The sequence below is a fragment of the Typopeltis vanoorti genome, chromosome 22 (genome assembly GCF_054136105.1).
Source record: "Typopeltis vanoorti isolate ZY-2024b chromosome 22, IOZ_Tvanoo_1.0, whole genome shotgun sequence".
NCBI classification, from domain to species: Eukaryota; Metazoa; Arthropoda; class Arachnida; order Uropygi; family Thelyphonidae; genus Typopeltis; species Typopeltis vanoorti.
In genome coordinates this window covers 31,843,067-31,870,769 of record NC_143570.1, presented here as the reverse complement: position 1 = coordinate 31,870,769, position 27,703 = coordinate 31,843,067, and the positions used below count along the sequence as shown (strand labels likewise).

The 27,703-nt window shown below is 37.5% G+C and overlaps 1 protein-coding gene across 1 annotated transcript in view; it reads left to right on the top strand.

Moving 5' to 3' along the window:
* Window positions 1-27,703, top strand: part of S2P (membrane-bound transcription factor site-2 protease) — a 151,255-nt gene that overhangs the window by 114,274 nt on the left and 9,278 nt on the right. The window contains exons 7-8 of the mRNA XM_090411953.1: window positions 6,206-6,300; window positions 20,378-20,591. Of these exons, the coding sequence (XP_090268079.1) occupies window positions 6,206-6,300; window positions 20,378-20,591 (309 nt within the window). The remainder of the gene's footprint in view (window positions 1-6,205; window positions 6,301-20,377; window positions 20,592-27,703) is intronic.

Sequence of the window (27,703 nt, the reverse complement as noted above, 5' to 3'; positions counted from 1 at the left end):
TTCATCAACACTTTTTCAAGCCTCCATACACCAGATCCATTCAAATGTAACCCATCCATCTTATATAAATCCTTTCGCCCATCGAACTCACTCCACACATCCACAAATTCCATACCACTCTTCATGCATAACCCACGCATAAAGTCATTGGCAATTATGGCCCTCCTTCTAAACACTTCACTGTCATACCGCGAAAAAATACTCACCATCCTAACTCTCTCACTCTTCTCTTTTGCTACCTCAAGTAATTCCCTCACATCCTCTATCATTTCCATTTTGTCTTCTTTCAAATCATTTGTTCCTGCCACGACTATCATGTGTTTCACCCTCTGTTTTTGCACTCGAATAGACTCGCTGACATCCTTTATGTTCGCACCCGGTTGGTACGATTTCGTCAAACTGTCAACTATCACACCTCTTAATAACGAATCTCCGTACAGCACTCCCTCCTTCATTTTATTTACATTTACCAACATTCTCTTATTTTTCGTATCAGATTTTCGCCGTTTATTAGTCGGTACGTTCAGTACACATTTTTGCATACGCTCCATTTGCCACTTTGCTCTATGTATCACTCCGCTCAACCGTGCAATTACACTACTTGCATCTATCTCACCATTTTCATTATCATTGAAATCATCCATTCATTCTGTATTTCTACCTTCATTTACACTTTCAACGACGCTCTCACACCTATCCAGTACTACCTCGCAATTCTTTATCACTATTTTCTATATTCTGACTTTCTTTAACGATATCACTCTCCCGAAACATGCTTTAGATCCTCATTCTCCTTACACTTTCTGCACATATTAACTCCACTATCACCATCTAACCAGACTCCAACTGCTCTTCGCAAAGCATACATCTCACAGACAGCACATTGCATAAACTCTTTTATATCAAAACTCTTAAACAAACATGGCGACCTGGCCGCCATTTTTTTTTAATTGGTGCCATATGGATGCTATCTTATCTTAAAAATAATAATTAAAATAACACAAAAATCGCACACACACACTAAAAAACGAAAAGCAAACAATACTACGTAAAATTCTAGTAAAATTGCCAATGATAACATAAAATTCTGCTGATCTTTTCAGGAGCTATTACTATTATTATGGGCAACTCCAGGGAGTCATTAGACTCATCGAGGGAGGCCCCAAATCATATTCATCACAACTATTTGACATTCATACAGTACCTATCATACCTCGCCTTAAACTCATTCACTGTCACAGCATCCACCACAGACTCAGGGAGCGCATTCCACTCATTCACTACTCTAAAAGTAAAGAACCCAGCTCTAACACCTTTACTAACCACACTTTTGCCCAGTTTCCATGGATGTCCCCTAGTCCTCCCACAACCAGCCCTGTTCTCAAAAATATCTTCTGAATTAATTTTATAGAAACCCTTCAGTAATTTGAATGTCTCAATCATATCTCCCCTCCTCCGCCTATCAACCAATTTTTGCAACCCACAAATCCTCAACCTGTTCTCATACGGTTCATTCCACAGACCTGCTATCATCTTGGTCACTCGCCTCTGGATCCTCTCCACCTCCTCCCCATCAAGAAGAAACCTAGGTGACCAAATCTGAGCACAGTAGTCTAGATGGGGTCTTATCAAGGCTCGATACAGAGGAACAATAACCTGCTTGTCTCTGCTTGTCAACGTATTCTTCAGCAACCAAGTGATTTGATGAGCTGATTTGGCCACTTTTGCAATGTGTCCCCTAAATTTCAATTCCTTATCTACCAACACTCCTAAATCTCGTGCCTCATCAATTTCCTGGAGCACGGTTCCACCAATGCTGTAAACTGCCTCCAATCTTTTCACCCCAAAATGCATAACCTTACATTTTGCCACATTAAACTGACATCCATTCTCCTTAGCCCAGACCTCCAATCTATCCAAATCATCCTGCAAAAATTTGACGTCATCTGCATTCACTATTGCCCTACCCAACTTCGCATCATCTGCAAACAAATGAACTGTTCCTCTCAGATCCTTTCCTATATCATTTATGAACAAATTAAACAGCAGTGGTCCAAGAACAGATCCTTGTGGCACACCACTAGTCACAGGCCGTCTTGTGGACTCTACTCCTAAGTAAACCACTCTCTGATATCTCTCCGTCAACCACCCTCCTATCCATCTCACCAACCCTATGTCCATCCCCATATGCCCCAATTTACTGATTAGAATTCCATGTGGTATCCTTTCAAAGGCCTTGGCAAGGTCCAGTAGAATCACCGTAAACCCATTACCCTTATCCAGTTCAGCCATCACTGTGTTATAATATGTGAGCAAGTTACTGAGGCATGACCTACCCTTCACAAAACCATGCTGTCCCCGATACAGTATCCCATTTTCTTCTATCCAATCTTGTATTTTCCTCTTGACTATTTTCTCTAAGACCTTGATGATGATTCCTGTTATGCTGATTGGCCGGTAATTTTCAACAGCAGCCTTGGAACCACCTTTGTGCAGTGGAACTATTTTCCCCTCTTTCCACCCCCTTGGGACTGACCCAGTCCTCAGGCTCAAATTAAACAAAATGGTCAAGGGCACTGACAATTCTTTGGCCGCTTCACGTACGACACGAGCTGGTATACCATCCAATCCCACAGATGTATTGACATTGAGGTTCTGTAATAGACTAGTTACCTCTACTTCATTCATCACAATTCCAGTATAAGCTGTTGGTTCTTCCATTCCTGCAAAGTCACCACCTGGGTGATATACTCTTGCAAAGTGCTCGCTCAGTAATTCCACAATATCAACTGATTCAGTTACCTCCCTACCCTCAGCGTTTTTTAAGATCATTCTACCATGAGCATTTTTCCTTTTACTTGCAACATATTGAAAAAACTGTTTGGGATTCTCTTTAGCCTGCGTGGCCAATTTCCTTTCGTAATCTGCTTTTGCTTTTCTTACTACCCTTGTTACCATCCTGGCCTGAGCTTTATACTGTTCCTGCGCCTGATGGTCACCCTTCTCCTTAAAATTCCTCCACAATTGTTTCTTTTTTTGCAGCTCAAGCTTAATAGTGTTATTCATCCATTTAACCCCTAATTGATTTATTATTCGGACTCTTGGTATACAGTCAACCATTGCCTCCTGCAAACAGTTCTTAACCACCTCCCATGCACTATCAACATCCAGCCCTTGCAGTTTTACATGCCATGGCATTGAGCCAAGCACACACCTAAGCTTGTCATACTTACCAGCCCGGTAATTCCACATGTACCCTGTCTTAATTGTAAATTCGACTCTTTTAGCCACCTCCCAAGTCATGACTTTATGGTCACTCTCACCAATTGGTGGCAACATGGTCATGTTCATTACAGCCACATTCTCGGTTGCAATTACTAGGTCCAGCACTCTCTGCCCCCTGGTATTTTCCAATACATGTTGCCGTAGATAGTTGTCCCTTAATAACCGCATAAAATCCATTTCCTTCCTCCCATGTGCCCTCTCCTCTTTCCAGTCAATGTTACCATAATTGAAATCACCCATAATAATTACCCTTCTTCCACTCATTTCTTCTATTTGCTTATGCATACTATCCCCACCATCCACTCCATCACCCGGTCTATAGCAGCACCCAATTGTATATTTTGTTCTGCAGGATTGTATATCACACCAAACAGCTTCAAATGCGCTTTTTTCCCCATCATGCAGTTCAACTTCTATACTCCTTGGCTGAAGATCATCAGCAATCATCAATAACACTCCTCCCCCCTTTTTATTCACCCTGTCACTCCTGAACACGCTATACCCGTCGCATTCAATCCCACTAGCTTTATCATCTTCTGTCAGCCATGTTTCACTAATACCGACAACCTCTGGCCTGGAAGTGCCAACCATGGCCAAAAACTCTTCCTTCTTGTTCCTAATACTCCTGGCATTAGTGTACATGAATCGCAGAAGCCCATTTGTCCCATCCTTACTTTGATGCCTTATACTAACTATCCCATTCTGATTTGTTGTCCGTCGTACTCGCTCGGGCATAATATACTCATTCATACACTTAACTGCCCCCCTAAAGTCAGCATATCTACTCCCCCCCCTCTTAATAAATCTAGTTTCCCTGAGTCTGTACATCCACTTCCACTTCATTCATCAACACTCTTTCAAGTCTCCGTACACCAACTCCATTCAAATGCAATCCATCCATCTTATATAAGTCCTTTCGCCCATCGAACTCATTCCACACATCCACAAATTCCACACCACTCTCCATGCATAACCCACGCATAAAGTCATTGGCAATTATGGCCCTCCTTCTAAACACTTCACTGTCATACCGTGGTAAGATACTCACCATCCTAACTCTCTCACTCTTCTCTTTTGCTACCTCAAACAACTCCCTCACATCCTCTATCATTTCCATTTTGTCCTGTTTCAAATCATTCGTTCCTGCCACGATTATCATCTCTTTCACCCTCTGTTTTTGCAGTCGAATAGATTCGCTGACGTCCTTTATGATCGCACCCGGCTGGTACGACTTCGTTAAATTCTCAATTATTACGCCTCTTAATAGCGAATCCCCATACAGCACTCGCTCCTTCATTTTATTGACGTTTGCAAACAAGCTGACAATCATATCAGTGCGAAGGAGTATTCAGTTGTTTGGTGATGATGCAAAACTAGGGGGGCAGTAGTTGATAAATGCGATACAGTGATCTTACAGGATGATTTAAATAAATTGGCAATGTAGGCAAAGGTAGTCAGTTTAGTTTTGTATAATGTAAGGTAATGGACTTTGGGATGAAAAGATTACACATTTTGTATCATATTGATGGTACTAGTTTACAGGAAATTGATGAGGATAGGAATCTGGAGGTGATGGTAGATATGGATTTGAAATTCTGAGGACATATTGCAAGAGTTGGCAAAATAGCTCACAGGATTACTTGGATGCTATAATTTGGACACATGTTGACTAATGTGCACAGATTTAGTCACTTGCATTTCCTGGTGATCAGGAGGTGGTGAAGAGGATTCGGAGATGAATGACCAAGGAATGTTCCCTAAGAGGATAGATTGAGGGTTTATGGGTTGCAGAGTTTAGCTGACAGGCAGAGGAAAAGGGATATGATAGAAACTTAGAAGTTACTAAAGGGATTCTATAAGATTGACACAGAAGAAATTTTTTAATAGGAGAAAAACAAGGAAGACAGAAAGAATAGGTAAACAAGGAAACAAGAAAAAAAAAACACTTGGAAGTTGTCTAAGAGTGTGGTTAGCAAGGGTGTGCAGACTAGGTTCTTTACTTGGAGAGTGGTGATTGTGAGAGCCCTTACAATGAATAGGTTTAAGGAGATATATGATAGATATTGTGTTGATGGATAGAGTGGGTCTTCCACGATGAATTTTTTGACTCTCTGGAATACTCATCCTATCCTATCATCTAGGACAGGTTGAGTCCCCTCCTAATGAGGGGTTACTGGCATATTAAGGCAGCCGGTTCGCCACTCCTCTGCTGCATCCCCCTAAGGATGATATTCATGACTGTATCCATGCATGTTCACTGGGCTGGTTTGCCTGCTTGCGGGATGAAAAACCCCCAGATGAACTGGGGGAAAAAACCTGCTGTTCACACCCAAGATTGGCTAACTTGCCTATGGCTGAGAAAGATCCTTAAATCCTTAAGCTCCTCACATCGTTGACAGGAATCAAACCTAGGCCACTCCTTCCCCAGGCATATGGTTGCGAAGTGCATGGCCACTAGGCTAACCATGCAGGCTTTAGGAATGCCATATAAATAATAATAATAATAATAATAATTTCAACTTTCTATCTACTACTACTCCCAACTTCTTGGCTTCATCCATTTCTTGGAGTACAGTTCCCTCAATATAATACATGGTTTGTAATCTTTGTATCCCAAAATGCATAATTTTATACTTTTCCACATTAAATTGCTATTATGTTTTGCCCATATTGTCAGCCTATTTAAATCATCTTACAGGTGTCTCTGTATCAACTTTGATTAACTGTTACTCTACCAATTTTGCATCATCAGGAAGCAATTGAACAATATAGATTTAGTTAATGTCACTAGCACTGTGAGAGAGTAGTTATTGACTTTTGATGGTAGTATTTAAGGAATAGTTGCATTAAACTTTAGTTTTGCACTTATCATATGCTGTCACCTGTAGTTACATGCAAATATATTTTTCTCTCTCCTTAGTAAACCATCTCAAGAACAGTTTATTTGACTGTTGTCACAATACAACCAGCAGCAGTTTATGTTTTAGTTATAGCACTGTGGAAAACATAAAACAGGTAATTTATTTTAGTACATAATATTTTTTTTCATCCTTTTTAATGTTAAACAATGCCAATTTTTCTTTTGTAACTAATATTTAATCATGCACCTAGTATCAGTTTTATACGTTGTTTCAGCTTTAAAACAAAATTGACTGAAAGGAGAATAATAAGATAAAATCTTCGGTCACCTCTTCTTTTGTGATATAGTGAAACACAAAGGAATTATATAGTTTGAAATATATATTCATGATTATGTCAATTTTTAAACTGACATAACTCCAATCATATCTCTAATTTACCTGTACGGGACAGTGACGTGACCCTGTGGATATGGGCGTAGTGTGTTTTTTCATTTACTTATGCTATACCCATATGATTTGACATAGTTAAATAACAAAGCAGTTATTGTTAGTTAAATTTTGCTATTATATTTAATGATATTTTATCAAGTTTAGCTGACTGGATGACGTTATCAGTATCTCTGCATCATTTTGTTAATAATAAGATACTGAAATTGGTGAACTCTCATCTTATAATTACTGGGAAAAAATAAAAATAATAAAAACTTGAAATTTTACCTCTCTCTCTCTCTCTCAATTGAATTATCTAATTCATTTGGCAAGATCATTATACCAATAGCAATAAAATATTTATTATGATAATGAAAGCAAAGTATACTAAAGCAGTGCTTCCCAAACTTCTGGATGTCAGGGCCCCCTTTGGAAAAATTAAAATATTTCACGGCCCCCCTCGAAAAAAAATCGTTATATAAACATATATTATTATAATATTTATTGTATTTATATTCAATACAAAACATGCACAGCAAATATTGCAAAAATCAAATCGAAATATTACATTTTTAGCATCTTACATACGCATTTGACATGGCACATTATCTCATGTTTTTATATAGATAGATATATTGTTATTGTATATTTGCAGTACAAGCACATGAAACGTAAAACGATTAGTAATAAAGAAAGAATTAAAAACATAAAAGAAGTTTAATAACAATTAATGTGATGGATGTGTTTCAACACTGCTGCAGAAAAAGTCACTATCAGGTTAAATATTTGAAACTGCAATTCTTAGATTTCTGCTTTGAAATGAAACTTATATGAATAAGCATATATTTACTAATATTCATTAAGTGCCGAAATACGCAGGAAGCAAAATTTGTGAACCCGCACCAATGTGTGATTTTTTTCCATTAAAATATAAAAAATAACAAAAAAGAAATAATAAATAATAAAAATTAAATACATTTCTTTTAAGATAAAAAAATCTACTTAGTCTTAAAAGATTTTTAATTTGTTTTCATTATTTCACAGTCCCCCTCAACAAAACCTATGGCTCCCAAGGGGGTCGCGGCCCACAGTTTGAGAAGCACTGTACTAAAGGAACAAATAATGGAGATGTAAAGCATTCACAATAGGAACTATATGAGTTAACAGAAAGAATAATAACTGTGCTATATTGCAATATTACACAAGAATTTTGTGCCATCTGAAGCTATCAGCTAAATAAACCTACACACACACACACACACACACACACACACACACACACACACACACACACACACACCCACCAGTGGCATCGCATGCCCATCTCAATTGGGTGTGCTGCCATGGCTTATGCAACCCATGCTACAAAATTCATGTCAATTTGACCATATGATTGCATTTTTATCGATGTATGAAAGTTTTAAGAGTGCAGCACATCAGTGCTCATCTTAATTGGTCTAATGTAATTAATTGTAGGATAATTTCGAATACTTTAATTTATCGATCAGTTGTAACCAAATCTGCACAGAGTTAGGGGACATTGTGTTAGTTCTAAGATATATTAGAAAACAATTTATTTATTTATTCGTATGGAGTTTCCTCCCTTTTTCTCCCCCGTCCCTATTGGGGCGAGTTGAGCCCCCTCATGGGGGGGATTAAGTATTTATGGCTGTAGATCCGTGTGTGTTCACAGGGCCGGTTTGGCTACTTACAGGATGAAAAACGCTAGATAAACTGGTGGAAAAAACCCTACTGCCCACTCCCAAGACCGGCTAACTTGGCTATGGATGAGGAAGATCCTCAAATTCCTCACGTCTTCGACGGGAATCAAACCTGAAACACTCCTTCCCCAGTCATATGGTTGCGAAGCGCATGCAGCTCTCACAACGTTGTACCAAAAGTGATTCAGAAGTTCTTAAGGCAAACTGTTCCACTCCTCCTTCAGCACAAGGATAAGGCTTTGTTTCTTTTCTGGATTGGAATTTCAAGCAGCAATACATCTCCCTATTTCAACTCAAACATGTTCTATGGGGTTGAGATCTGGGGAGCGTATTGGCCACTCAATTTAATTAATATCCTCATTCTCTAGAACTATCTCCACTACTCATGTATGATGTGGTGTGGCATTGTTATCCATTAAAATTAATTCTTTGCTTACAACACTACAGGAGAATCAAACATGATGGTAAAGAACTTTGTTGCAATATCATTCACCACTCATAATCCATTTTTCCATCACCTGTAGATTGGTGCATCCATTAAGCATAACATCTTCCTGCACCATGACCTGAGCACTGCTGTACCTCTCCCTTTCAATAATCTTCTCGTAATGGTAAGCAGTACCACTTTCATGCCAAATCAAGTGTCATCTGGAATCAGAGGAAAGGCTAAAGTGACTCCCATCTGTAAAGAGTACATTAGCCCATTGGTGTCTTGCCTCCATAGCGCAATTGGAAGAATGACGGTACATTGCGCCCTTCGATTGGAATAGGCCTAAGTTCGATTCTCGTCGCGATGGGAGGAATCTTTATCTAGACGATTTCAATCGAAGATGAGTTAGCTGATCTCATACGGAGGTATCAGGGTTTTTTCTCCTGGAAACTCGGGCTTTTCATCCCACATACAGACAAATTCGTCCTTCAGAACACATGCAATTTACAGACAAAAAATACTAATTGTGGTGGTGGTGGAGGTGGGCGGTAGATGGCGTTGATAGAGATGATTCATAGTAGAGGTTCGGTGTAGTGGTTGAGACAGTTGTAGGTGTCCTCCCGCAATGAGTCTTCAGACTCCTTGGAGGTATCAGGAATAATAATAATAATAATAATTTTTATGGATGCAACACCACTGAAAACATGCTCTACGATGAACTGTGGATAAAGCAATGCAGACTTACTGGCCTTTGAGCATATAGGCCTACTTTTTACAGACATAGATTAATAATATCATCAGCATCATCAACAAACAACTGAATACGTCCCTTCAAATTATTTCCTATATTATTTATGTACAAATTAACCATCAGTGGTCCAAGTGCAGAGCTCTGCAGCACACTACTAGTCACCTGCCTTCTCCTTGATTCTGCTCTTCCATACATTTTGGTATCTGTCCAGCAGTCACCCTTTTATCCACATCACCAGTTTCCTGTCCATCCCCATTTGTTGCAGTTTGCATAACAGAGTTCCATTTGATATCTTGTCAAATGCCTTTGCAAAATCCAGCAGTATCATTGTAGACATAGCCATTCCTTTTATTCAACTCAGTTGTCCCTCTGTTATAAAAGGTTAGTATATTACTAAAGCATGACCAACCCTTCACAAAGCCATGCTGTCCCTCATAGAATATCATATTCTTATCCACCTTTCCTCAATTCTCTTTCTGACTAACTTTTCCAGTGCTTTTACCATCACTCCTGAGATATTGATGGTCTCTAATTTGCTACCACAGACTTAGATTCTCCTTTATGCAAAGGAATTGTTTTGCCCTCCTTCCACTCTTTTGGAACTTTGCCAGAGCTGAGACTTAAATTACACAGCCTAGTTAAGGGCATTGCCAGTTCCTCTGCACATTCTCAAAAAAATGCGAGCTGATATCCTATCCAGTCCCACTGCTGTTTTGCATTCAGATTCTGCAGTATGCTAAGTACATCCAGTTCTTAAACCTTGGTTCTCACATCAGTCCCTATCACCTCTGTTATAATATTATCTTCACTTGGATTATATACTCTGGCAAAATGATCACTCAGTAGCTCAACAATTTTGTCTCTACCATCTGCACTCATTGAAGTTATCCTTCCATAGTTTTTCTTCCTCCTCCTAGTTGCCACATGATGAAAGAAATCTTTAGGAATTCCTTTTACCTGTTCAGCTGATTTCTTCTCATAATCTTATTTTTCCTTCCTTACCATGCTGGGCACCTTTCTTGTCTGATCCTTGTATTGTTCATGAGTTAGCTGGTCACCCCTCTCCTTATACACCCTCCACAACATTTTCTTTGTTGGCAGCTCATGCTTAATGATACTACTCGTCCATCTAAATCCTACCCAATTTACCCTCTGCAATGTAATATTGCTTCCTCCAGATACCCCTCAACTATCTTCCTCCCTTCCCTCATGCACTGTGAATATCCTTCCCTTGCAGATCTTTATTCTGTGTTCTGATTGTTTATGTTAGCCAGACTTATTACATCTCCAATGAGTTGGATATTGTCATGGATTGACAATATCCAATTGATAGGATTTCATCCTGTTAGCAATACTTTAGATGTTATTTTTCAATCAGTGTTGATAATAGAGTTGGGTCACCAATTTTCTAATTTGGCAAGAGCACCCTTTTTTGGGATGAGTTTGATTACTGATGTTGTCATTCCACTTATGAAGCCATTTATACATGCCTCATTATGCACTCCGTAGAAGAGAGGCCCCTGATTGTCCCCAGAAAGCCTGGTAGAACTCATTGTTAAGGCCATCTAACCCAGGGACTTGTCTTTTGACATGGAGTTGTAGGCCTTCATCAGATCATGCAGCATGATTGGTAACTCTGATGTTTTATATGGCACCAAATCTGGGAGTATCACTTCTGCAAGAATTTTGTTTGTGGCTTTTTATCTAGTATCAGGGGATGTTGTGTACACTTTGTATATGTTTTTGTAATATAATATTTCAAAGTTGGCAGGAAGATTTCATTGGGCATCTATCATGTTTCCATTGTCTGTTCTTATGACACAAAGATTAGTGGATGCTTGCTGCGATTTGTCTAATGAGAAAAAATATTCAGTGGGTGCATCTGTAAAGTTTATGTGCTTATGGCAAGATCTTATCAGAGCACCTCTTGTTTTCCAAGCAAGGCTTAATGGTAGTTTCCAGTAATTGATATGCTTCTGAGTCAGGTTGATGTCTTGCTGTTGTTGCCTTAGTTGATGTAATGTTGCCTGTCTCCTCAGGGTGCTCTACTCAGCCCTTTTTGATTAGATTGCCAGCTTCCTATCTGGTTCTCGTAGACAGGCTTATACGTTGGTTATGCATTATTAAAACACTTAAGGAATTGAACAACGTAGTTAAGGATATAAATTAAATTAAACTTTAATAAATATTTTCCGATATTTCGGCAACATCACGTTGCCATCTTCTAAAGGAACTTACAAAAAAAAGTTACGTGCATGTAGGCACTACAACACAGAAACTGGGAATGAAGAGATGAAGCTGTTGTTCTCCTAACAGTCCTGATGGTGCCCTCTAGCGGGCTAAGTAGGTGTTCTTAGCCATTGGGCTGAAGGTCTGCTGATGTAGGCCTCCCAAATTTGGGGCAGTCGCATACAACCAAATTTGTTGAGGTTTGGAGAATTTCTTAGGGCTGAGGCTGATTCCATAAAGAGCCTCTCAAATTTGTATTTGCTATGGTGTATCACTGTAGCTTTTTTCCACCGTATTCTGGGCGTGTATCCAGAGCATGGTCCGCAAGCCCAGAATGACTGTATTTGTGAAAACGGATGTAGTCCTTGTGTTCCGAAATTCTGATATTCGCTGCTGCCTGTTTGGCCAAAGTAAGACAGTTTACAACTGCAAGGGACCTGGTATACACCAGGTAGGTCTAGGGAAAGTGGTTGGTCTTTAGTGGAGGAGATAAGGGATGCCAATTTTCTGTAAGGTTTGTAACAGGAGGTCAGGTCATGTTTTTTTAAGATTTTGGTAATCTTTTCCGAGGTGCCTCGGATGTAGGGAATGGTGATGGATTTAGAGTAATCCTTGTTGTGGAGGGGGGGGGGGGATCTGTGGTTTGTAGGTTCTAATATTTTTTGTATTTTTTGGGGGGGTAGCCATTGGCTGAGAAAGTGTTGAGGATGTGATTTAGTTCAGTGTTTAGGGCCAAGTCGTTTGAACAGATTAGTTTAGCCCTGTTGTATAGTGTTTTCACTACTCCATATTGTTGTGAGGGGGTGGGTGGGATTGTTGGTGAATGTAGCTGCCTGTATGGGTGGGTTTTCTGTAAACTGAGAAAACCAAGGTTCCATTAGGCTGGCGGGTGACTAGTGTGTCTAGGAAAGGGAGGCTGTTGTTTTCCTCTTTTTCCAGAGTGAATTTGATTCTGGGGTGTTGGTTGTTTAAGTGTGTTAAGAAGGAGAGAAGTGTTTCAGAGCCATGTGGCCAAATAGCGAACACATCATCAACGTAGCGAAGCCATATGGTTGGTTTTTGTGGGGCAGAGACTAAGGCTTTTTCTTCAAAGGTCTCCATAAAGAAATTGGCCAAGGTTGGGGAGAGTGGTGAACCCATGGCTGTCCCCTCTATTTGTTTGTAGAATTTTCCCTGCCAAACGAAATAGCCTGAGTTCATTGTTAACTGAAATAAGGCTGAGATATCGGGAGAAAATTTAGCTTGGATTAGCTGTAAAGCTTCCTTGAGTGGGACATTTGTAAATAAAGAGGAGACATCAAAGCTGACCATTATGTCAGTATGTTGGAGTGTAAAGTTTTCTATGCTAGCTTTGAAATGGGCTGAGTTTTTAATGTGTGATGGTGTGTTGCCAGTATAGTGTGAGAGCTCTTTGGCCAAATGTTTAGCTCATTTGTATGTGGGGGAATCAATGCCATCCACTATGGGACGTAATGGCACATTGTCTTTGTGTATTTTTGGGAGTCCGTAAATACGGTGGGGGTATAGAGTTAAATGGCTTTAATCTGTTGGTAACTTCTACAGGCCAAGAAGTGACTCTCTTAAGGAGCCTGTGAAGTTTTCTAATTTGAGAGTTGGTGGGATTGTAATTGATAGGGAGGTAAGTGGCCCGATCTAATAGAAGAGCATTCAGCTTACCTGTGTAGTCCTTTTGGTTAAGTACTACAGTTGCATTTCCCTTATCTGCTTTGGTGATAACTAATTCTTTATTATTCTTCATTTCTTGTAGAGCTTTATATTCCTTGTTGGATATGTTGGTTTTTGGTGGTCTTGCTTTGGAAAGGACACAGGCTACATCCAGTCTTACACTGTTGGTGACTTGATGTGGAAGGTGGAGGATTCCGCGTTCGATCTGGATCATAATATCCTCACTAGGTATTTTATTGGGAGCAATGGCGAAGTTGTGTCCACGTGACAGCGCGTTGAGTGCTTCAGGGTGACTGAAGAAAGGTTGATTACCGTGTTGGTAGCAGGTTTTGGAAAGACGGTAGAGTCCTTTTTTAATTATGTGACTTTTGAAAAAAATGCACGTAACTTTCTTTGTAAGTTCCTTTAGAAGATGGCAATGTGACGTTGCCGAAATATCGGAAAATATTTATTAAAGTTTAATTTAATTTATATCCTTAACTATGTTGTTCAATTTCTTAAGTGTTTTAATAATCCTATCTGGTTGTTCATTTCATATTATGATGGATAATTTAATGTCATCACTTTTTATCCAGGCTGGAGTATCCCAGGGTTCTGTACTCTTAATCACACTCATTCTCCTATACATCAAATTCTATTGATTGTCTTGCTGACAGCGCTCTCCATTCCTCTTCTTCATTTGAGGAACCTTGTGATATGCCAATGATTCATACTTCAAAATCTTCTGTAACCAATGTCTTAAAACTGATCTCCTAGTGATTTAAGTTTCTATCAAAATACACTCCTTTCTTATTACCAAGAAGAAAAATCTGCTTCGCTCCCTTGTATTTTTGAAAATGTGCCAATTCCAGTCAAGATTATTTTATCAATTTTCCCTTTCTTGGGCTGAATTTCAAATCCAAGCTAATCCTGGCATAAACATGTTACATCCACAGGTTCCCTCATCCCAAAAAGAAGATTGGTATTCCCTTTTGCTCAAAACTCTGCTTATCTTTTACACTTTATAAATCCCAAATCTGACCATCCTTAGAATATTTCCCACATTTAGGGTAAAGTATCTAAAACCCACTAAAAATTCTTGATTATATATAGAAGTCAAGCTACTTAATAAATTACTCCTCTCTAACTCCCTCCAGTCACTTTTTCATAGATGCTCTGTTTCTGCATTATCTTCTTCTCTCCCCAACCTATTGCTTGGTGGGTAACATGGACTATTGATGCTGCTAGTTTGACTGTTAGGTAGATTCTCCCATTTTTTATGTCACTCATGTATTAAGTTCTTGGTCTCTCTCTCTACCAGGTCTTCCCTCAATCAAATTTGTAGTCCAGTTTATAGCAGATCTTAGCAGAATATCTCTAGCTCTGTCTTCCAAGTGAGACACTTAATGGTAGTTTCTAGTAATTGATATTCTTTTGACTTGGATGCATTGTCTTTTTTAAAAATGTTTTAATGGGCATCACCAAATGGGCGACTACCATTCCTCTGGTTTCCTCTATTCATGTAAGAACATGACCATCTACTGGTCAAATCATCTTTCTTCATTCTATCTGTTAAGAACAGAGATAGAAAAACAGCTTTCGTCGCTTTTTTCCTCCCCTTTTCTACTTAATACAACTCCAGTTTTTCAAGAAACCTGTTAAGAGTTGCTCTCTTTCTCCCTGACCACTTCTCTACACATGGCACTGCATTATTGTGTTATAAATTTTTGTGACCTCTATTTTATGGGTCATTTTGGGTCAGTATTAAAAAAAAAGAAGAAGAAAGAAAGAAAAGAAATACAGGTATCCCTTGCTTAACGCGGTTTTGCTTAATTTGGGATTTGATTAACGCGGCGAAATTAATTGCAACAATCCCTTGATATACACGGCAAGAGTTTTAATTAACGCGTCTTTAAATGTACCAAAATTCCATCAAATACAACATCATTGCTTCAACCCATGGACATGGACGTCATTGCAACTTTCAAAGCCTATTTTCTTAAAAAGACATTCTCAAAGGCAGTAGAAACAACAACAGAAAATTTTAACAGAAAACGCAATTAAGCTCCAAGAATTTTGGGAAAATTTTAACATTAAACACACAATGGAAAACATTCATGACTTGTGGTAACAAGTGTCTTCTAGCTGCATGAGAGCTGTTTGGAAAAACCTTCTGCCAGAATGCACTAATGACTTAAGTGGTTTTCAAAATTCTGTGAACAACGTGGTTGAAGAAATCATTGCAATTGGTGAAGAACTTGGTGTTGATGCAGAAGATATTAAAGAATTACACTGGCCAACAAAAAAAAATTTTTTTCTGCTGATTATGATCTGACACTTGTTTTTTACTAATTTGGGTGTGCTGATTTCAAATATCAAACCCATTTTTCTCTATCACGTCAGGTTTTTCCTCTATGGCATTTTCTTTTTGCTAATTTGTAAGTTTTTGATAGTTTTAAGGAGGCAGTACTATTTAGAGGATCAAAAAAATCGATTTTTTAATATTATTTTCTAAAAGTATGTACTTTTAAAAATCTGTTCCTAACTTTTAATCAAGAAATTCGAAAAATTCCTGAAGATATAGCCTATTATTCAAAGCGGTTCGCAGATCAGAATCGGAGCGCTCACCGCTCTCGCTTGTTAGTAAACGAATAAATGCTTAAGAACCTGCAACGGCACGTACTGACGCTTTGAATGCGAGAGAGGCCGATAACTGACCTAATACATTTAGGTGATGAAAAGTAGGCGATGATAACTGCTTAAAACAAATGAATGCTATATGCGTCATAGCGGACAAAGAACGATCAAAATCAGTCAATTGTTAATCGATCGTGAAAGTATGATGAGCGCTTATAACGTTTCAATAAAGTCTCTGTTTTTTTTTGTCTTGTTAATTGCATGTTAGTCGGCAGTGAAGAAAATACATCATGTCTACTACTCGAAATTGTGTCAATAGTGTAGATTCCTTCTGCTACATTTGTGGCAGCTTTACTGTTCACAGTCAAAGGACAAATATCACTGATTTCGTTAAGAAAGTGTACTTTGCATACTTTGACGTAAAAATTACAGATCATGACAAGTCATGGACTCCAAATAAAGTGTGTAAGTCATGGGTAGAAAATTTACAACAGTGGAGCAAGGGAAAACGCCAAAAATTAGCTTTTGGCGTGAACCGAAAAATCATGTAGATGATTGCTATTTTTGTTTAGTTCAGACTTCTGGTTATAATAAGAAGAATAAGAAAAAAATTGTGTATCCAAATCTCGACTCAGCAATTCGGCCATTTGCTCATTCCAATGAAATAGCTGTGCCAATTTATAAAGGACTTCCTTTACTTGAGAACGAGCATGATCGGGATATGCCAGATGTTCTTGAGGAGCAAGACCCGGATGTTGATTTAGAATGAAAATTTAATTTCTAGTTCTGGACCACAATGTTTTACTCAAGCAGAATTGAATGACTTAGTAAGAGATTTGGGCCTATCAAAGGAATCATCGGAATTGTTAGCTTCAAGATTAAATAAAAAAAACTTACTGGAGCAAGATACGAAGATAACTTTTTATCGTAGCAGGGAAAGTAATCTTGTACAATATTTTAAACACGAGTGGGTTTGTTTACTGTAACAATGTGTCAGGTTTACTAACTGAAATGAGTGTTGTACAATATCATCCCAATGAGTGGCGTTTATTTATCGACAGTTCAAGCAGAAGTCTCAAGTGTGTCTTACTACACAATGGGAATGTATATGGCTCAATTCCTATTGGCTATTCAGTCCACTTAAAGGAAACATATGAGGACATTAAAAAAGTTCTGAAGTTATTAAGATATACAGACCATTATTGGATCATCTGTGTGGAACTTAAAATGGTGAACTTTTTACTTGGCTTTCAAAGAGGATATACAAAGTTTCTATGCTTCTGGGATAGTCGAGCTAGAAACCAACACTGGAGTCAGAAACATTGGCCTCTTAGAATATCCTTAAATATTGGAGAACAGAATGTTATAAATCAACCTTTAATCGACAGAGAAAAAATCATTTTTCCACCTCTACACATCAAACTAGGTCTTATGAAGCAGTATGTTAAAGCTTTAGATTTACAAGGTGACTGTTTCCAATACATATGTGAAAAATTTCCATGACTTAGTTATGAAAAAATTAAAGGTGTATTTGATGAACCGCAAATTAGAACTTTAATGAGAGACCCAAATTTCATCAACTCTATGAATGAAATTGAGAAAGAGGCCTGGACTTCATTTACGATGGTTGTGAATAATTTTCTTGGAAACAAAAAAGCGTGCAATTACAAAGATCTAGTGGAAACAATGCTTGAAAATTTCTAGCGCCTAGGTTGCAACATGAGCATAAAGCTTCATTTCCTATACAGTCATCTTGATAGATTTTCCGAGAATTTAGTGCTGTAAGCGATGAACAAGGCGAAAGATTTCATCAAGACTTAAAAACTATGGAAGATCGGTACCAAGGAAGATGGGATTCTCACATGATGGCCGACTACTGTTGGAGTATTCAAAGGGATTGCCAAAACAGAACACACAGCAGAAATTGCTACAAACAAAAATTTATTCCCTGAAACTCGTGTAAGTAAAATTGTTATTTTTTTTATAAATATTCTTGTAATTTTTAACGAATATTGTTAAGTAGTTATGTATCTAATTATCGGCCTCTCTCGCATTCAAAGTGCCAGTACGTGCCATTGCAGGTTCTTACGCATTTATTCGTTTACTAACAAGCGAGAGCGGTGAGCGCTCCGATTCTGATCTGCGCACCGCTTTTAATAATAGGCTATATCTTCGGGAATTTTTCGAATTTCTTGATAAAAAGTTAGGAACGGATTTTTAAAAGTACATACTTTCAGAAAATAATATTAAAAAATCGATTTTTTTTGATCCTCTAAATAGTACTGCCTCCTTAAAACTATCAAAAACTTACAAATTAGCAAAAGAAAATGCCATAGAGGAAAAACCTGACATGATAGAGAAAAATGGGTTTGATATTTGAAATCAGCGCACCCAAATTAGTAAAAAACAAGTCTCATATAAAGGTCAGCAAAAATTGTATTGGACTGTGTTATTAATCTTTTCAATTTGAATGATAATTCAAATTGAAAAGATTTCAGTGACAACGATCTTCTTGAAATTGAACAACAACGAACAAATGGAATGTGAAGATGAAGTTCCAAAGGAGATAACAATCAAAGAGCTGGATGAAATATTTCTCAGTTTAGAATCACTTAAGCAGCAAGTAATGGATATGGATCCAGATGTTAATCGAAGAATGCTTGTTTGCCGAGGTCTAGAGAGTCATTTTGCTTATTATCGTAGAATTTATGCTGATAGGAAAAAAAACTAAAACTGTTCAAACAACTCTTGATAACTTGTTTTGGTAAAAAAAAAAGTTAAGGTACAAACATTTATTAAACATTTACTTTGCATTCATTTTTTATCTTTCCTAAAAGAGTACTATATAAAACGAATTATTAATACAGTAATCGATCATGGACGAATTGTAATTTTTACCATTGATTATTATATTTGAGTAACGCGATTTTGATATACGTGGTAACATCGAGGGATTAATTAATCATGTTAATCAAGGGACACTTGTAGATTCTGCTTGTGTCTACTAGCTGTCAGAAATACACTCACGTTCATAGAAACTGCATTCCCTTATGTAAAAAGAGTTTTTAATAGTTAAATGATCATTTTCATTGGTTTCTCATTAGACATTTTGTTGTATGGCATCATCTATCATTCCTGCAAATTTCTGTATAATGTAATAGTTTCCAGAATTTTTTATGCTATAAATAGACAGCAGGAGCACTAGTTTTTGCATTTTTGTGCTGAGATCGCTATGGCTAGTTATGTGTAGTTAACACCTCGCAGAAAAGGTGTGATTCAAGCTTTGAATAGAGAAGGCTATTCCTCTCGTGAAATACTAAAAGGGTGTCCTGTTGTCAATCTACTTGGCTGCCATTGAAAGTGAAGGAAAGATGCCGAAAGGAAGAAAGCCACTGTCTACACCATGCCAAGATCGAGTTTTAAAATTCTACCTCAGAAAATCCTGTGCATCATCCAGAGAACTGAAATGGAACTGGGAAGAGCAAATGGGAGTTGTGGCTCTGTAACTGTCAGTAGAGGACTCGTTCAACAGGGACTTATAGCAGGTGCCCTAGAAAAAGAAGCCTTATTATCCAAAAAAATGAGATTGGCTTGGTTAAATAATTGGTGCAGAGAGCATGCCAAAACAATTTTGAATGATCCTGTTGCTTATTCTTCACCAACTATTGGCTATAAACTATATTTTGCTTGTAAAAGATTAGTCTTTGTGCTGACCTCCTTAGCATATGTCAAGAATCAGTAAAAGTTTTCTTAATTTCCATTGTAATTCCATATCCCAACTCATAAGTCAATTCTTAAAAGATTTAGATGTCATATACACATTTTTGTTCTCATAGTACTGAACTGGTAAACTCTCCATTCTAATCCCTTTAAAGCACTGAGTATGGCCCTTCTTTCCAATAACCAGCAGCTTTCATTCACCACTTCCTAACATATTTGAATGCCATAACACTGTTATACAATTCGTTGCTTTCATTGATCCAGTGTAGCATGTTTATAAATCTGATATAGCACTATAAAATAGCCCTGTTTCATCAACATTGCAGACACCATCAGCACTAAATTTTGAAACAAGATAACATCATTTTTCCATGTGGTAGTGGTTACTGGCTGGCTCAGTTAAACAGCATTGTGTCCCAAATAAACAAAGCAAATTGTTGTTACATTTTATTTTTGTTCTCCCAGACTCGTCCCAATCAAATGGCTTTCCCAATTAACCAGTGGACCAAGTAACTGGAATCTACTGTATATAATTAGCATGTTTTTCTTAGAATATTTGTGAATAACAATAAAAAAATTCTTATTCATGTGTTTTTTGGTAATATATAAAAGTAAATTTAATCATTCTCAGTTATGTTTTTCATTACAGAAATTTGCTTGTCTCAAAGTAAGAAAGATGTTAGAGGAACAAAATGTGAAATGTAATACCTCTGTGGATTGCAGAATCCTTCAAATGAATAATGAAGAAAAGTGGACATGTGTGAAACCAGTTTTAGACAATGCTACCAGACTTGTACAAATCTTAAAATCTACTGGAGAGATGATATTGTTTCTTGGTTCACCATCAGAATTGTACTATATGGGTAATTATATAAACATTAGATATATCATTGAAATTCTGTTTGAAATTAATTTGTAGCTGACACCCTGGGGGGGGGGGTGATGTTACATGCATAGTTATACAACTTTGTGCATGTGTGTGTGTGTATGTGTCTGTCCAGGCAGATAAGAGCATTTCACTGACTCATAATATAAAACATTTACTTACCATACTGACATTTTGTCCAAAGAGTGGTTGTGTTCTTCTTCATTTTTGCTGTTTTGTCTTTTTTATCGAATTTATCCTCCTTATTAATATTGTACAGTATACCAAAATGAAATGAACCTCCATAGCTCAATCGATATAAATATATATACAGACGAAGCCCTTTGGTCGGAAAGACCTGGGTTCAATTCCCGTCAGATGGGAGGAACCTTAATCTGGTCTTTTTTGATGAAAGGTGAGTTAGCTGGTCTCATATGGAGGTAGGGGTTTTTTTCACATGGAAACTCTGTTTTTTCGTCCCCTAGAACAGGCAAACCTGCCCTGTGAACTCGCACATCTACAGACATAGCATCCCCCAGGAGTTATAGGACTAACCACCTTAGCCTTGAGTTACAGTGCAAAGTTCAAGAATAGTTGGAAGGTCCTAATAGGCTCTTAAGTGCCTATTAGGACCAATGATGGACCAAAATGAAATAATACTATGGAGAGCAATATTAATAAAAAAAAAAAGAGATCATAGGTACACATGCGGCCAGAAGTGATTATTAAAAATCTTTGTACACACAATATTACCTAAGCACTTCAACTGTGTGTGCACAGTTGAACTGCATAAGTAATAGTACATATTAAATCTGTTGTTACTTAAAGTATTTAAATGTGGCTTTATTTATTTAAACTATTAACAACAGTTTAAACTACTAAACTATTGTTTTGCTGACTTTTATTTAACATTACTGTGCTCAAACTTCATTGTTAAGAACATAACCCTGTTTTTAACATTACATCTATGGGAAATAAATTCTCACTTTATAAGCACACACTAGGAACAGATTAACTCTTAAAGTCAGGAACTACCTGCAATTAAATTAAGTATAATAGACATGTATCTTGCAGTAAGTGGATTGTTGTAATGATGTGGCATTGCTGAAATTGGAGGCACAATGGTGTCTTTTAAAAGCTTTGTAAAGATGTGCAAAGTCATTCTTCCATTTGTTTCAATTTATTATTATTATTGTTATAACATAGGCACCTCAAGGAAACCCAAAACTTATTAATGGAGTGCTCTTGAAAGTCATGAAATGCCTTGGTACCTATAATACCTATCCTTCACAACATTGATGATGCACTCACATACAATGTCCAATAGCAGCTTATTCTATTCACTACATGCTATGAAAAGACCCTAGACCTTACCTTGCTTCCTGACTACACTTACTTAGCTTCCAGGGCAGGGATGACCCCAAATGTGGGTCATCCCTGCCCTCAGCTGCTGTGAGCTGCAAAATTTTCCCACTATCGTAAGATCTCCTCTTCGCCTCCTATTTTTCAAACTCTGAGGTCCACACTCTCTTCAAATGCAAATTTCCATAGGATAGATCTCTTGTTTTATCCATTGCACATTTTTTCAACTATTTCCTTATTTTCATGCAACTCAATTTGACCATATTTGAGCACAATAATCCAGATGTGTTTCTTGTATAATATGACATCTGTGGAAATTCCATAACTATAGAATAAAATGCAATGCAACATTAAAAATAAATTTATTATGTAAATATTTTGTTTTACATATCATGAGACACCATCAGTACGAGCAGCAAGCGTCATTAAGGAATTTAATAAAGAAACAGTAGAGCACATGCGTTAAATTGGAATCCCTCTATGTATATCACATACGGGCAGCGCACGTGCCGGATCCAGCCCTCTACTTTTGATTCAGCCCTAATCTATTTCAGCGAAGTTTGTCTGATTCGTGGTGGGAGAAAACATGGTGTGTTCTACTAACCCATATTAAGCTGACGTTATACGACTTGCACAAAACACTATGTTTTCTCTAACCAAGGTCTCTTTCTTACTTTGACTAGTGGCGTGTGTGAACGTGTTACAACGTGTCACTTCGGTACTTGCGTTGGTGTTGTGCTCTGTTCAGTGCCTATATTGATGTTATGTTCTGTTCGGTGCCTGCATTGATGTTGTGTTCTGTTCAGTGCCTGTGGTGTAGAAGACAGTTCTGAATATCGCTTATAAATTTGGGATAATGTCAGGGGTTATTGCAAAAAAAAAAGAAAAGTAGATGCAGAGAATCGTCAGTTTCAAGACAACTGGACGGAGGATTATTATTTTATTCTGAATAAAGGTTTGCCTGTATGTTTGCTGTGCAATGAATCCATATCTGTCAACAAAGAATACAACTTGAAGAGATACTTTACTTTGAGACATGCGGATCACCCAAAAATTGATGGACAACTATGAAAAGATGAAATACAGAAGTTGAAGAAGAACTTGGATACCCAGCAGCAAATGTTCAACAAGCAAAGAATGCAGCACCACAGCATTGTCAAAGCCAGCTTTGTGGTAAGCGAAAAAATCGCTAAGCATTCTAAGTCATTTGGTGAAGGAGAATTTATCAAAGAATGTCTGCTGGATGTTGCAAGTATAATATGTCCTGAAAAGAAAAAAGACTTCGAGAATGTTCGTTTGTTGAGACGTACTGTTGTCCGACGGATAGAAATTATGGCTGATGATATCAAAAAAAGTTTAAAAGAGAAGATTGCTAGATTGGAAGCATTTTCAATTGCTTTGGATGACAGCACCGATGCCTCCGATACAGCACAACTAACAATATTTATTCGAGGAGTTGATGCGGATTTCAACATCACAGAAGAATTATTGGCGCTTCGGCCGTTAAAAGGAACAACTACTGGTGAAGATATATTTGAAACAGTCAACACAGTCTTCGAGAGATTTGGACTTAAATGGAGTTCACTATCTGGCATATGCACTGATGGAACCCCTGCAATGGTTGGTGCACAGAAGGGATTTATTAGAATAGTTCATGAAAGAGCAATAGAACTACAGATCCATCCAGAAAATTTAACAAATTTTCACTGCATTATCCACCAACAAAATCTGTGTGCAAAATCGATTGAATTCACAAATGTTATGGAAGTTGTAGTAGCCAGTATTAACTTTATTAAGTCACGTGCACTTAATCACCGCCAATATAAGGAGTATTTGACAGACCTATTTTCGGATTATGAAGATGTGTCTTATTATTGTGAAGTGAGGTGGTTGAGTAAAGGTAAAATGTTAAAATGATTTTATGATCTGAGACAAGACATTGCAGATTTTATGGACATAAAAGGAAACACAATTAACCAAGTAAAAGATGATGAGTGGGTGTGTGATTTAGATGTCACCGGATACCTAAACAAACTGAATCTTAAATTGCAAAAACAAGGACAATTGGTTCATGAACTGCATGGAAATGTCAAAGCTTTTTGTAATAAACTAAGATTGTTGGAAAGTCAGATAAGAGCTAAAAATTGTTATCATTTTTCTACTCTAGCAACTCATAAAAATTTCCCTTATAATTGTTATGGAGATGAACTGAAGGCACCAATAGAGCAATTTGATACAAGATTTGCCGACTTCAAAAACAAAGACTTCACATTTGCTATATTTGCTCGTCCGATGGATGCTGATGTAAATAATGTGCCAGAAAACTTACAGATGGAACTTATTGAGCTTCAGGCAGATTTAGTGCTAAAATCACAATTTAACAACATTGCTTTGACAGATTTTTATAAATTTTATTTGGTGGAAGAAAAATATACAAATTTACGTGCCTTTTCAAGAAAAATCATTTATCTTTTCAGCAGCACATATATGTGTGAATGGTTTTTTTGAGGATGAAATACAATAAATCAAAAATTCGGACAAGAATAACGGATGAAAACCTCGAAAATTCTATGTGATTATCCTTAAGTAATATTAACGTCAATATTGATAGTCTTGTAGTTGAAGTACAAGGCCAATCTTCACATTAAATTGTTATGACGTTCATTATATTATAAAATTTATGTAGAGCTTTATCTTCTTCTCCCGTAGTCCTAAATGAACCATTGGGTCATTCATGGCTGGTAGGTGATACTCTTTGCTAGCCTCCTCCAGTCATCTCGGTCTCTTGTTCTTGATCAGTTGAGAAAGGGAGGAATTTGTCCGTTTTTTGATGTTATCAGTCCATTTTAATCGAGGTCGGCCCCTAACCCTTGATCCCGGAATGATTCCTTCCAGTGCTTGCTTTGGAATGCCATTAACTCTCTCCACATGTCCGAACCATTTCATCTGTCTTCTTCTGATGACTGTCAGAATAGAGCTTTATACTAAGGCATTATATTATAAATAAATGAAATATGAAGTAGCAACTTGTTTTAATTCATTTAATATTAATTTATTCTATTTAATAATTTGGTCCAGCCCTTGACTCGGACACAGAATGATAATTTGGCCTCCGAACTAGGAAAGGTTGCCCATGCCTGATGTATACAGTTGTATGTTCATGGAAACTATTGGTCTGAAAATAATTAGTTAAAAATAAAAAATATATCAGAGATTACAATTTATTTGATACAAATTAGGATAACAATTTTCCACACTTCTGGAATAGTGAGGCAGTTGTTATGATTCTAGTTAGGTCTATGAAGTAGGGCTTCTGCACTTTCTTTTATAAACAATCATGTTTTTGTATGGATCTATGCAGCAGCAGCTTGCTGTTTTACCATAGATCCTGTGTTTGTGTTTTAAATTCCATGTTGTGCCAGGCCAGATTTGTGAGGTTTGATAAGTTAGATATGGTCTTGATATTCAGAGATAGATTTATTTACAGATTTTCCTATAAATTACAGATGCCTAGAAATTATATTCTTGGTTTAATCCTTTATCCAAGTGAAGCAAACAAAGTTTGTGTGTGAAGTAACTTCACGACTGTGGCTACTTATATATAGAGGCTAATGACTTCCCATCACTTGCCTTAGTATCCCATAATACAAAGCATGTATGACATGTATAATGCAATGCATTATCGAAACGTTAATCCTGTAACAACCTCTTAACAACTTGTATGTCTCTGTCATATCACCCCCTCTGCCTCCAGTTCACTAGACTGCAAATTTCATCGTCTCAACCTTTCTTCATATTCAACATTCCAAAGATCAGAAACTATTTTGGTCAATTAATTCTGGATCCCACCAATATCTCTTCATCCTTTTGAAAACCAGGTGACCAAATTTGTGCACAGTAGTCAATATGTGGCCTAATCAGAGCCTTATACAATGGAACCAGAATCTCCTTATTCTACAAGTCAGTGTCCTCCACATCATTGCCAGAATTTGTTGTCATCCTCACAATTTTGGCAATGTACTCTAAATTTTAGATTCTTATCCACCATCACTTCAATAGTAAATTCTGCATTCCATCTTTGTTTTCCAAATTTTAAAACTTTAAATGTTGCAACATTGCACTGGTATCCCTGCTCATTTGCCCATTCACTCAGTCTATTCAAGTTTTCTTGTAACGCCACAGCATCATCTGCTCTCCTCATCATACTTTGTCCCAACTTTACATCATCTGCAGACAACTGTATATCCCTATTCAAATCTTCCCCAATATCATTAACACACAGATTAAACAGCAATGGCCCTAAAACAGCTGGGATACACTATTAGTGACTTTCTTTGGGGATATTGCTTCCCCATACACAGCTTGTTGATACCTATCAGACAGCCAATCTCCAGTCCAGTGCTAGTATAATATCCAACTCCATTCGCTCTAGTTTGACTGTCAACTTACCACATGATAAGTTGACTATCAACTTATCATGTGGTAATCTATCAAAAGCCTTTGCAAAATCTAAGTATACTACTGTGTATCCATCTCCTTTGTTCAGTGAAACCATCACCTTATTGTCTTAGGCACCTTAGTGCCTACATAGCACAATTGGAAGAACAGCGGAACATTGTGCCCTTTGATTGGAAAAGACCAGAGTTTGATTCTTGTCATGATGAAGGGAATCCTTATATGAGCTTTTTCAATTGAAGGCAAGTTAGCCGATCTCATACAGAGATCGGCTAGCAGGGTTTTTCTCCCGGAAACTTGGGTTTTTCATCCTACGTACAGACTAATTGGCATTCAGAATACACGCAATTTACAGACAAGAAATAATGTTGGTGGTGGTGGTGATGGGCAGTAGATGCATTGATGGTAGTAGTGTTGTAGTAGGAGAATTAAGTATTAGTGGAGAGGGTGAGATGTATTTAGTGAGGTAGAGTGCCCTCTCGCAATGAGTCTTTAGATTTCCTGGAGGTATCACGTGATAATAATCCCTTTAGCAAATCTATGCTATCCATCAAATATAATACTATTGTTGTCAGCCCAATTCTGGATCCTAATTCTCACCAGCCTTTCCAACACTAACCACAACACCTACAGATAAATCAGCCTTGAGTACACACACAATTTACAGACAAAATGTGTTAGTGGTGGTGATGATGGTAGTAGAAGTTCGCTGTAGTTGATGGATGGAGTGGTAGTAGAGATGGAAAGTTGTAGAGCAGATGCACTCCCTCGATTAGTCTGTGCACTTTTTGGAGGTGTCACGTAATAATAATAATATCACCTTACACACAGATTGGCCTATAATTTGATGCTTGAATTCTGTCATCTCCTTTACAAAGTGGTACAATCTTGCCTTTCTTCCACTCCTTTGGAACTTGGCCCAATGTAAGACTCACATTAAACAAATATTTTAAAGCAGATATCAACTTCCTAACACATTCTTTCAAAATACATGGTGATATATCATCAAGTTCTACAGACTTATTAACATCAAGTTTGCTTAATTCCCTATAAACTTCTTTCTCACTCACAGTCAGTGTCTTCTTGTGCTCTCAAACACTCATGATGCTACATTCACAGTGATGAAAGACCTTTATGACCTGCTCATTAAATATTTCGAGTATATTCTCTGCAGCAGTTGTCCTTCAATTTTCTCCAGTAATGTCATCTTACCATAATCATTCATTTTTTTGCTGGCTACATATTGAAATAACTCCTTAGGATTTTATTTTTTGGCTTCATTAGTTAACTTCT